The 12908-nt window shown below is 44.9% G+C and overlaps 2 protein-coding genes across 4 annotated transcripts in view; one reads left to right on the forward strand and one right to left on the reverse strand.

Annotated features, from left to right (window-relative positions):
- LOC6573876 (stAR-related lipid transfer protein 13) overlaps window positions 1-12908 on the reverse strand; it is a 100330-nt gene that overhangs the window by 21279 nt on the left and 66143 nt on the right. For all 3 annotated transcript variants that reach the window (XM_032728280.2, XM_032728281.2, XM_032728279.2), the window contains one exon: window positions 3775-4368. In XM_032728280.2, the coding sequence (XP_032584171.2) occupies window positions 3775-4368 (594 nt within the window). The remainder of the gene's footprint in view (window positions 1-3774; window positions 4369-12908) is intronic.
- Window positions 5804-9908, forward strand: LOC6573872 (AP2-associated protein kinase 1). The gene is made up of 3 exons (XM_001999895.4): window positions 5804-6531; window positions 8283-8701; window positions 8937-9908. Exons 1-3 carry the CDS (start codon window positions 5939-5941, stop codon window positions 9635-9637), a joined length of 1713 nt encoding a protein of 570 aa, XP_001999931.3. The 5' UTR covers window positions 5804-5938; the 3' UTR covers window positions 9638-9908.

Consider the following 12908-nt stretch of genomic DNA (forward strand, 5'->3'; position numbering starts at 1 on the left):
TCTCGCTGGCGACGCATTAATTGGTCGGCCAAACAGTCGCGGCTTTTATGGGCATAGCCAGGTAGGCGCCGCGCCTCGGCTCCAGTTCCAGTTCCAGTTCCAGCGCCAGCGCCAGCTCCGAATACTAGATCGAAAACTGTATTCAGTCAGTGCACTAATAAAACTTTTACATTTCACGTTTATTTATTGATGCAGTCAATCGATCTGTCGCCTGTTCCATATTAATTTAGCGATTTTATCAAGACAAACAAAATTCTCAATTATGGAGCCAAGTTGAACTTGTCTAACATATGTTCCACGACAAGTCGACTATCGATCGTTTTATTTGATTCGATTTGGAATTTTTTGTTTGTTGTTGTTACTGTTGCTGTTGCTGAGACTGAAATTGAAGCCTTTTATGATTGGGGCGAGTGACAAGGAAAATCAGTTTGATTTTCCACTGCAGTTGAGTTCGTTATTCGATATCCGAAACGCTGCCAAAAGCCAATTTAAATGCAATAAAATGTGAATATTTCTCACAACAAACTGACAACGCCACGCACTCAAATGAAATGTTTTCTTCGGTTAGTTAATGAAGAATGCAATAAAACGAACTCCAAATGACACAATCAAATATTGTCAAATGGCCCTAAAGGGGTTATCTGAACGCAATGCATGGAGAATGGGCAACTGTAAATGCCACTAATTGATCATAAAAGTCTATGAGAGAAATCTCAAAGTGAGCGAGAGGGAGACAGAGAGAGGGAGAGAGAGAGAGAGGGAGCTAAATTTGTGTACACGTCTGCTGCGCTCCATACATCAGAAACTTAATGACAAATGCAATGCAGGCAACGCCTCAATGTTCCACATTTATTGATGTATGACCCAGAAAGAAGGCCCCTCTATTTCGTTCCGCACCCGACCCTGTCAATATATACAATATATACAGTATATATATGTGTATATAGCCTGTTTGTGGTACACGGGCCTGTCCAGACAATCGCCAATCGATTGGACATGCCTCTGCCCGCCTGCGGTCACGCATGCTCTCTGATAATAATTATCAAATCAAAACACTTAAACGCCTGGCCAACCCATCGTTTTCCAGTCAGTTCTCTCGCCTCCTTGGCCAACAGCAACAGCAGCTGCAGCAGCAGCAACTGTTGCTCGTCACGTTTGTTTGCCTTGCAGTGATTTGCAAGTTCTACTTAAGTCAAAACTGTCCAATGTCCGTGGTCCATTGATGCAGCAGCAGCGCATTGCATTGCAGCATTGTGGCGATGCGTGAAAAGCTTTGTGTGGAGCGCGCGGCCTTTGTGTTGGCCCAACTGGCCAACTCTGCATGGCTCGTCATCATTAAGCGCGGATTGCATGGCACTGCACATGCCACACATGCGAAGATTCACTTTCGCAGCCAACTGAGCGCGCCTCATAAACAGCACAAGGGGCAACTGAATTGGGGCGTTGGGTTCCACTTGGTCTGGCACAGCACAGTGCTGACAGCTGGGCAGGAGTGAAGTGGAAGCACTGCATCTTGATCTTTGTTTGAGTATCTGCCGCCGGGCGGCGTTTTGACCCAATTCACTGGCCCACCTTTCGAATGAGAAACCGAAAAACATCTGTTTTTGCTTTACTTTCGTTGACAGCCTGTGCTCTCGGGTCGTTTGCGGAGCTCTTTTGCAAACAAGGCACGCACTTGTGTCCTCGATAAGGTTGCCGCTCGCTCTGCATCGTTTTTTTGATTTATGCAGCTATTGGTAGTCGGCCCGCTGACTGACTAACCAGCTAACCAACTGACTGACTCACTCAATGCCTCTGGGTAAAGTCTGCCAGACGAGCCGCATTCTCGACGTTAATTAGTGCACTGCAGGTTTGGGGCTTAAGCGCTTTTAATTGGCACTTTTACTTGAGCGATTACTGTGAAATATGACAGCTCGACTGGCAACATTTTGGAGACAGTAGCAGCAGCAAGCGCCCACATACCCTGTTGCAATTCCTGAAGGAAATCAGTGGCATACAGCGGGCACAGCTCATGCTTTAAGCATTGGGCTCATGCCTGAGGTTGCGCCAAAAAATTCTTCATGCATGTCATGGAATATTTAACAAAACAGAGCAGAGTCGACATCAGTTTCCTGTTGTGCTCAAAATAAAGGTCGGGCCTGGCCACAGAGAGACAGACAGAGAGAGAGAGAGAGAGTCAGAGACTGAAATAGAGATAATGAGTGGCAGAAAGGGTATGCAGCCATGCATATCATTAGCACAGAAATTATGAAGTATATATAGAATACATGGAGCATATGTGGCATGGCATCATGTGCTGCTCCTTGTGTCTCTGCAGTTTAACGATTGATGGAAATTTACCTAGCTGGCTTTTGAGAAATTTGTGGCTAGAGTCGTGTCAACACCAAGTCGCTGACTGGCATACCCTGTAAAATGTTGAAATCGCTCAAGTTGGGTATGGTAAGCCACACGTATGCACATATATACATATCATTTTACAGGGCATCTCCTAGTTCAGCGTATTCAACTCAAATGCATAAGTTTCTTCTGGTTTATATTATTTATTGGCTTTTGCGGCATTTTGGTGTTGTGTTTTTCCACTGGCACGCGTTTTGGAAATTAATATTTGTTGCTGTTGCTATTGCTATTGCTGTTGTCGTTGTCGCTGTCGTTGCAGCAGCAGCCGGCTTTATAAGGTTTTTCTACAGATAATCACAGCAAACTCAAAGCAAAATGTATGCTAAGCATATGCAACTAACAACAAACAACAAACAACAGACGACAGACGACAGCCAACAAGAGACCACAGACTCAGTGCCGTTTATGAGCTGCCTGGGCTTATAAATGTTTTAATTAGATCCATTTGATATGATAAGCCAGAGACAGCTAACAAGTTGCTTGGGTTTCTGGGCTTTGGTTTATGGTTTATGTCTGGATTAAGTGGGTCATCGAGTGAGTGTGACTCGAACCTCAGCAGCCAAATCTCTCTCTCTCACTCACTATTTTCTCTCTGTGTGTGTGTGTGTGTGTGACCGCAGTCGAGTTGTCTGTTTGAGCCTAGGAGCGCTGCAGTTGCAGTTGCATCAGTTCTCTTGAATTAATTTACTTGATTCTGGCATATTTTGTGGCCTGCCACTCAACGCTGAAGTTTTTCTTAAATTATTCACTAATTAGCTTAATTTTATTACACATTTGATGGCGCTGCATCTCGGCGAGTTCTGTTCAGGGCAGCAGCCCGAAAGTGCAACGGGTCAGCCACAGCCTCAGTCATCAAATTCGCTTCTGTTTGGCTCTTCATATATTTTCCCTATCTTTTCAACAGTTCAAAGTTGAACTCATTCAAGTGGCAGCAGCCTGCAAGTGACTGCCTATCGCCGCCCTCTGCACCCTGCACCCCGCACCCTGCTGCAGCCTCTCTGCCCCTTGCATCAATGTGCTGCTCATAAATTTCACGCGCTTCACTTGCGCATCCGGCACAGTCGCGGGGCACAGCATATGGCACATATGGCGGCAGTTCTCGAGAGGCAATTTTTCTGCTCTTCTTTTTGGGGAATATGCTCGTGCAGCAGCGAGCAGCAAGCGGGGAGCAGGAGAGGTGGAGACTGTGTGCGTGTGTGGACAACATTGTTTGGCTTTAGATTAAATGCCTTTGTTTTAAGCGCTTTTTATCTAACCCACATAAAATATGTGGGGCTTGCCTCATGTTGAAATCGTGCAAGAGATTACAAGGGAATATATAAGTGATTTCAGATTATGAAATCTCAGTGTGAGAATTTATGATTGCATTTAACTTACATGCTTCTCCGGTTTCAAGACGAGTCCATTTTGCTGCTGCTGTTCGTTGCTGACAATTGCGTTCTTGCCAAAGCGACTCTGCAGGGCTGCGCTGGCCGCTGCTGAGAGCAGCATGGGCGCTGTCCTGGACGTGGGCGAGCTGCTGGAGGAGGCGGAATCCGAGCCTGCGCCAGCACTGGATGCCAGATGCGACGGCAGCTTATCGCCACCCATCAGATTGTCCAAATCACGTAGAAATTTGTTTGCCCAAATGTTCACATCATCCGGCTGGGCAGCAGCAGTGGCAGGAGGCGTTGTCTCAGCCGAAGTACATCGACTCGAGACTGGCGGCGGCAGAGCTCTTAGTTTAGTTGTCACTGGTTTGCTATTGGCGTTGCCGTTGTTGTTGCTGCATTTGCTGCCTGTTGATGTTGCAGTTGCTGCTGTTGCTGTTGTGCTGCTGCTGTCAAAGCCGCTATCAGATTCCGTAGAACGCGACAATTCATCAAGCTGCTTGGCCGCCGCTGCTGCCTGTCGCACGGCCTCGAGTTGCTCCTGCAGTTGCTGCTGCAATCGCTGCGCCTTGCGTAGCTCAAAGACCTCGTTGATTTCCAGCTGCAATTAGAATACGAGTTGTTAGTCGCCGTTGCACATAAATTCAGCGTGCGATTGGTTTTGATTAGCGCTCTAATTGCCAACATATATCAAGGCAAGACATATCGGTAGCGGGCTGCGCCCAGGGCGCCAGATTCTAATGGATCGAGCAATGATGTATGTTTGCTTAATTTGCGCAACAACTAGTAGGAGAAAGACTGAAAGCAAAGCCACGATCAGACATTACTCACATTGAGCCGCAGAGACATGGCCACAATCAAAGACAAATAAATTAGAACACGACCGCAAAGGCAAAAAAAAAAAAAAAAATCGGAAAAAAAGGTTTTCCAAGCAGAGCAGAGCACAACAAACTGCAGCCACGAACTACAGACAACAGCAGAAGAAAAAGAACAGCCAAGACGTGCAGCAGCAGAGGCAACAACAAATGCAAATAAATTGAAATGAAGCAATTTGTTAGCCGGATTAAACAAAAAGCTGCAACAACAACAAGAACAACAACAACCAAAAGTAACAAGAAGAAACAGCAGCCGTTTCTAAAGACGATCAGAGCGAGGGCCCATAGGGCTAACAAAGTCAGCGAATTACTTAATTAAAAAACGTGGCCCTAAGACACAAAAGAGCTGCTCCAGCACGAGAACAAGAACGAGAACGCGAACGAGACCGAGAACTGGCCGGAGTACCAGGCCCAGTGACATTAATAACGTGCCGAGCTCATTACTCAACAATTGTGTTTGTGCTGTTGTTGCTGTTGTTGTTGTTGCCGTTGTTGCAGCCGCAGCAGCCCTTTGCCGCAGACAAATGCGATCGAGCATTAGCGAGTAATAAATTCTCAAAGGCAGAGCTCATCTATTGGCCGTGCCTTGAAAGAAAGCGCCGACTTGGCGAGTCTAAGGCAGCCAGAGCTGTGGTCCGCTTGGTCAGAGATTTTATCGCTGGGAATGTTTCGGCAGTGCCGCTGCCTCATTTGTCCTGCTCGTGTGAGAAGTTGTCAGCTAATTTGTGCACAGACCTGGCCGCTCCAGCAAACCTTTCCCATGCCCCAATTGAGTTGAGCAATCAGCAAACAGAGAAATAACGGTTTGTTCAGCCGCCCACGCCAGCACTGAGAGGAAAATATTGCAATAGAACAGCACGAGTCTGGATACCCTCCAGATCGTATATATATATATAGGTTAGGGCATAGCACTGTGTCACATCCAACATTTCGATTCAGTTTTGAAGCATCTCTGGTGGCTCCACTCATATTTCCCACTAGCATTTGGTATTTAATTTCACGGTGCACTGCGCCGAACAAACAATGCCCACATATGCGGCAAGGGTCCAGAGCGTATTCCCAAAACTCTGTGTGCCGACGGGCCGGGACTGGCCGGGACCCGCTGGCCAGCCAGCGTCTTGGCGGCTATAAAAAGTGAAGTTGCTCTGCAGCCACTTTCAGTTTCTAGGATCAGAACACAGCGGTCGCTGCATCAAAGCGCCCGACGCGAAGCACAGGCAGAAATTGGAACAGCCAGCCCGATCGAGGCAGGCCAGAGGCAACAACAACAGCAACAACAACCAAGCTGCAGACAGCATGAGACTCACGCTCGCCTGGCTCTGGGTCTGCCTGGCGATTTATTGTAGCGGAGGCTTTGCCAACAACGGCCAAGGCAATGTGGTCTTATCTTTGCCACCATCGCTTATCGCGGCTACGGAGGTGGTGGCCTTGAGACAGCTGCAACAGCAACAGCAGCAGCGGGAGCAGCAGCTACAGCAAATGCTGCACGAGCAAGCGCGCTGGAAAAAGGATGCACGCGTCCTGTTTGACGGGGGCATCGATCCATCGCCAGATATGGTGCACAGTAAGGAGCCGGCATCCGCGGCCGGCAAACACATTTCGCCCTACAACCACGACGTGGAAGTGGAGCAGCAGCCACAGCCACAGCCACAGCCGCAGCCGCAGCCACAGCCGACGGATTTTAATCGAAAAGCACTGAGCGAGGCTTATGATTTAGAGGCACGACAGCAATCAGCGCCGCAGGAAATTGCAACGCAGCATGGCCCTGGCCATGGCCATGGGTTTGGGCTGAAGCATGCCACGCCCACGCTGCAGAATTTCTGGGCCAGGCGCTGTCTGGCAGCCAACAATTGTCCACGCGAATACAATCGCGCTCTGGTGGCAGCCAGGTGAGTGCAGGATGTGTCCCCGTCGTCCTGGGTGGCAATCAGTCGAGGCCCAACGGCTTCAAGGTGACCTCAGAAAGTGTCCAAAAAACAAGCAACAAACTTTCTCGATTCGGTTCATGTCGTTGTTAAGCCAATTAAAGGCGGTCTCCAATTTATCAAGTGTTGCAGCTCTAAAGTCAAGCTCGAGCTCGGGTTCAACCTTTGCTTAGCTTGCAGCCTGGGCGCCAGGTTTTTAATCGCAATGCCAAAAGTCAACAATAAGAGCAACAAATCGTCGACAATTTGGCTGTCGGCCGAAAACACGCAAAACCAATTAATGGGCGTGAAAAAATCAGTGCGACGACGACGGAGTTTTGTTTCTGCCACGCCGCATCGTGTATGCATATGTTGATTTATTTTATAAAGTTTTCGCAAAATAACAACTGTCAGCAAATTCATTGGCCCCAAAACGAAACGAAACGAAACGAAATGAAACGAAAACAAAGCGAAACATTGCAACATGCATTAAGTTTCACTTTTCATTTCAGCTTAAAAGCCGAAAGGGACTCCGCGCCCCTGGCCATCCTGTGGCAAGTGAGAGAATCGGCGTCTGCCCATGAAATTTTATTGCGGCTATAATAATTATTCTTATTTCGAATACCCTATACTCAGTATATTTATATTTATATTTATATTTATATTTATATTTATATTTATATTTATATTTATATTTATATTTATATTTATATTTATATTTATATTTATATTTATATTTATATTTATATTTATATTTATATTTATATTTATATTTATATTTATATTTATATTTATATTTATATTTATATTTATATTTATATTTATATTTATATTTATATTTATATTTATATTTATATTTATATTTATATTTATATTTATATTTATATTTATATTTATATTTATATTTATATTTATATTTATATTTATATTTATACTTATATTTATATTTATATTTTATTTAATTAATTTAATTATATTTATCATTTCTGCCCACATCTTCAAATTTATATTTTGTGTTTGCTCATCCCCTGCCATTTTATAGGGTATAGCGCATAGTCGAACATCTTGAGCATCTCTTAAATATAGTTTTAAATTATATGAACATCGCGTTGAAAAATGATTGGTCTTGGGCGCTACTATTAAATTGCAATTAATCATTTCATGAGTTTTCTTCATTTGTGTGTTTTTGTTGATTTGTTAAATGCGTCGATTAATTGGCCTTAAGCCCGCATAACTTTCAGTTGTTTCAGTGCCTTTAATTTGTAATTTTACACAGCAATTTATAAAAGGGAATCGCCTATTGATTGGATGAGCACTGGATGAGACATGACAGCAAGATTAACACAGTGCCCATAGTCGATTCTGCATAGGATGTGGAGCGGGGAAAAGTTGGAGGTCTATTGGTAGCTTTTCTGGGTCAGCTGCCCGAGTGGCTGTCATTGTTGAAGGCAGCCCACGTACACAAACATGTTCATCAATTTACGACGCGCACTGTGTATGTATGAGAAAAAAGAGAAAACCCAGCGAGAGACGTGCGCGAGTGTAATTGAAACCTGAGCAACCCACGCTCTATTAAAAGAAAAATGTTTGCTGAGATGATGCACAATGACGATCCTTAAACTGACATCGAGCTACAAATGATGCCTCATTAATCTTAACACACACACATACACATACACACACCTTAGCCATGTAGAGATTATCGGGTTATTCAAACGATTTCTCACCTTCAACAGAACCAGAGAGGCCGTGTCGCGCATGCGACAGCAGCTGGACAGAATGAAGGATTCGGTCAACGAAGACGATCTGGATGAGTCCTTAGAAATGGACGAAAACGACTACTATGATATAGATGACAGCGACGGCAATGAGGGGCTTAATGCGAGGGACCGCAACAACGAGGTGTTCATGCTGCTCACTGGCGAACAGGATCTGGCCAAGTTCCTGCACTGGGCCATGCAGCTGCTCTACCCATCGCAGTTCCCAACTGAGGGCCAAGGCGGCAGTGCGGCCGAGTTCTATCATCCGGGCATGTACATATGGAAAAAGTACAATTTATCGGGGCACTTGGAGCCGCCGCTGATTGTCGAGGAGCCACACTATGTGCTGGTGCGGCGCGAGAAGCAGAATCAAAAGGAGAACTACCCACTGGGCGGTGAGCATGCATAAATCATAATTCTCTGGGCGTAACGAGTACCAGGGTGTTGAAATTACAAAAGGACCAGCCTCTAGTTCACTTGCTCACTTGAGTTCTATTCTTGTCTCGTTTCATTTTAAATGCATGGGGCCCTCATGGTATGGCCTTAATAACAACTTGTCTGGCACTTACGGCACGCATCTCTCGCTCTCTCTCTCTCTCTCCTTTTCCTTCTCCCTTATCTTTCTTGCAGATAATCTAAAGCCAAAGGACGATCCATTTATACCACCGCGTGGCCGTAAGCACTCCACACCCGACCTGGAGGAGCTATTGAATCGATACGAGCCGTTTGTGCCGAATCGCGGCAAACGCGACCGCGTCAAAGATCTGTTCAAGTATGACGATCTATTCTATCCGAATCGCGGCAAAAAGCAACGCGATCTCTTCAAACTGGACGATCCCTTCTTTCCGCATCGCGGCAAAAAACTGAAGCTGAGCGATCTTTACAACGTCGACGATCCATTCTTTCCGAATCGCGGCAAACGGCAATCGACGGCAAAGCAAATTCAATTGCCATCGAGCAAATGGGGTAGACTGCAGAGAGCATTGCAGTCGGACAGTGACAACGACAACAGCAAAGGCGACAACTGGCCTCAAAGAATGCCAACGCATGAAATTAATGGTAACGATCAATCAGTCAAGACATCAATGTCAGCCGACGACGCAGCCCTAGTGCAGAAACAATTGCCGCAGCCCGCTAATAGATTGCAGTCGACAAGATCAATGTCAGCCTATTTACAACGGCAGCAGCAGCAGCAGCAGCAGGAGTCGGGCCAACTGCAGCCAGTGCGCTTCATTGTCAATCCGGACATGCGCCAGCAGCAGCAGGTGAAAACATCCTGGCCAAGTAGAAGCCATCAGCGCTGGAGGCGATCTGCGCACAATGCCCACTAGACACAATTAACGCTCAACGATAGTCCCAGCAGCCATGGCACTGACATTGACACTGATTATGGTCAATTGGACATGTAAATGACGATCGTTTAGCTATATACAGACAGATATTTATATATACACATATATATATATATACATATATAGTAATGCGCACTTTTTGGCAAACATCCTTTAGGCACTCGCGTCTCCCTCTAGTGCACCTAGGTTTCGTAAGAATGTATAAAGCTAATCAAAAATATACATATACATATATACACATATACATATATATATATAGTTGGCTTGCAATTGATTTTGTGTAAATTGAAGTAATCGAAGGTTAAATGGCCCCAATGCTCGCTGCTGGCTGCCAATCGCCCTTGGGGCCTTTCTAGAATTGCTGCTGCGAAGGTCTGTGCCCTTGTGGCCGCCTCTAGAGTCTGTAAGGCCCCTCGGGGGCATCGATGTTTTGTATTTTGTATTTCGTTTTCCTTTTTTAATTGTATTCATTGGCTAATTTATCGGTAAATGTAATCAGCATTGTGCTAGCTATTCAGCTTTAGACTGCGTCGCAGACTTCCCGATGCAGTCGCAGACTCCAGACAGCTGCAGCATGGCGACGCGGGCGTGGCACGCAGCTGCTGATGCCGTTGCCGATGCCGATGCCAAGGCAGCGATAGGTCTGACGCTCAGATATGCAGCCAGATAGAACCCACAAACACAAATACAGCCCAGCCAAGGCAATGACAGCAGTGGCAACAGCCACAGCAAAGCTGCGACCACTAAGGTCAGACTGCTGCCTGCTGCTTGTAATCCCCAAAACGCACATCAATCAAACGGCTCTAGCTTTAGCTTATTAGCAAGCATTGAACCTTAAAAATATCAGTCAGTCAGTCAGTCTGTTACCGGCTGACGTTCAGTGGAAAACCAAATAAGTTTTAAGCCTCCGTTACAACAGCAGCTGAATTTTTCCACTTCAACAAATTTCTGACATTGACATTGACCAGTTGGCTGGCAGTCGGCATCCAAATCGACAACAGCGTCAAAATATTTGGAGAGACGCAAAGTCTGCTGGTCAGAGCAGGCCAGGCCAAGTCAAGCCAAGCCAGACCAAGCCAAGCCAACATGGCTTAGCTCAGTGCAGGCCAGGCCAGGCCAGCTCTTTGTTTTGTATAAATGACCATTGAAGGTCATAGCAACCAAAAACAAATTGGTTAAATAATACTCACAGTAAACACACATACACAGACACACACACACACACTTACACTCACACCCACAAATCTTAAGCAGATGCGCGTCTACGTTGAATTTCGGGTTTTTTTTGGTAGCTCGATGTTTGCGATCAGTCCAAAAACATATGAAGATCATTGTAATTTCAATGGCACTTCAGTCTGGGGGCAACCACCACAGCTGAACCCAGCGCGGAGTTTGTCTAGAAAAATGAGTGCAGCATTTGTTGCTCTGATGCTGTGGGCACTCAACTGGGCAATGACACTTCGAGTGATCCGCCGATGTGGTCAAGCGTGTGTCTCACGTGCAGCTGTACCGACGCAATGCATAGACCGAAGTATTTAATGAGATCTGACTGGGAAGCTTTCAGAGTTTGTGGCCATGAGTTCAGCATTTTATTTTGAGGGATTTATGTCATAAGTTAAATTATTCTTGAATTGAATATTAATGGGGATTGCATTGGGATAAGAGTATGTCAAAGATGTGTAAGATAATAGTCAAAGAAGTTGATATGTTTAGGCATATATCAACATATCTTGGTGAGTATATCGAATGTAGCTCTGAAGCTAAATAATAAAGTAATGTTGGGCTTTTTAATTCAACTGAAAATAAGGAAGTGAAATTTAGAGAGGAATTTCAGTTATTCAATTATAAATTTTAAAAGATTACAAAATAAACGAACGGACGTTATAACCGGATTCTACATAGGTATATATACGTATATAGGAATGGAATGAATGAAGGAAACTTTTCCGCATAACTTAATCTAGAAAGAAATCTAGTCCGACTTAACGGTTCCAGACATTTTCTATGGGGTCTATTAGTCGCTCACATTCATCGAAAATTTAGAACCTTGAAGAAGAATAATTGCCAAAAGTGAGAGAGCCTGATGCCCTAAATTTTATCAACAGTATTGCAACAAGCCATGAAACAGAATCGTATAGTCATAAATTCTAGCTTCGGCCAGAATATATTCTAATGAATTAAATAAACAAATTTCAGAAGTAGGGGAAAAGAAAAATTACAGCAAAAGAATTCTTGCTCCACCCTGTATATATACAGAGCCCCTCTTATGCAACTGACACGGTCAGCTTTATCTTGTAGCACTTTTCCAAGATTTATGACACTGCGCATATTTGTTCCGAGTTTCAAATATTCAAATATTATTATTTGTTTCTGAAGCAGCTTAAGCAAAAGTGTCATGCGAGAAGAACGAACAAATAAAGCTGCGAATCATGTTTAGGAAGCGTCTTTAACTCTGCTGCCAACTCTCAAACGGATATCACAACAGCGTTGACTACTTTGTGTCACTTGGGCTTGACATTTGGCAAAGCAGCCAGCAGATAGACCAAAAAAGAAAAGAAAATGAAAAGAAAAGAAAAGAAGCCCAGGTTGTCTGATGGCTGGCCAAAAAGAAAGTCAGTGTCCAGCTGAAAGCTATCCATGGATACATGGTGCAGTAGCAACCATTCCGTCCCGTCCAGTCGACTTGAGTCCAGGCTCAGCAAATTGGCTCAATTTTGTGGCAATGGTTTTTTGTTGCCACAGATTTGCTTGTCGGAAAATATCAACGCATTGTCAGCGGTGCTGGAATGAGCCAAATGCTGTTGACAACACGTCAGGCACAGGTTCGAGGCGAGGGTGAGGCAATTGTGTGCACGGCAGCAACATGCAACCAGCAACTGCGACAGGCAACTGCAACTACAACTGTAACCCGAGCAGCATGAGTAGCTGGCAATATTTGACAGCAGCTTAATTGCCGACCGCAATTATGATTGCTGCTGGTGAAATTGTAGAAGCTGCTGCTCACAGATAGTCAAACAGTTGGACAATTGGACAGCAGGACAGCTGGAGAGTTGCTTCACTTTCATTTGATTTGTGGCAATGACAGCAGAGAGCAACATGTTGCTGTTGATTTTGTTGACTGTTTACTGCTGCTGTTGACTTGTTGTTGCTGTTGTTGTTGTTTTATTATTTGTATTTTCAGTTTTGGCTTCATTTGGCGCATTGCTGCGATTTCTGGTTTATTGTCTGCATTGGGGGACACGGCAGCAAC

This window comes from Drosophila mojavensis, unplaced genomic scaffold, assembly GCF_018153725.1.
Source record: "Drosophila mojavensis isolate 15081-1352.22 unplaced genomic scaffold, ASM1815372v1 contig_16, whole genome shotgun sequence".
NCBI lineage: Eukaryota > Metazoa > Arthropoda > Insecta > Diptera > Drosophilidae > Drosophila > Drosophila mojavensis.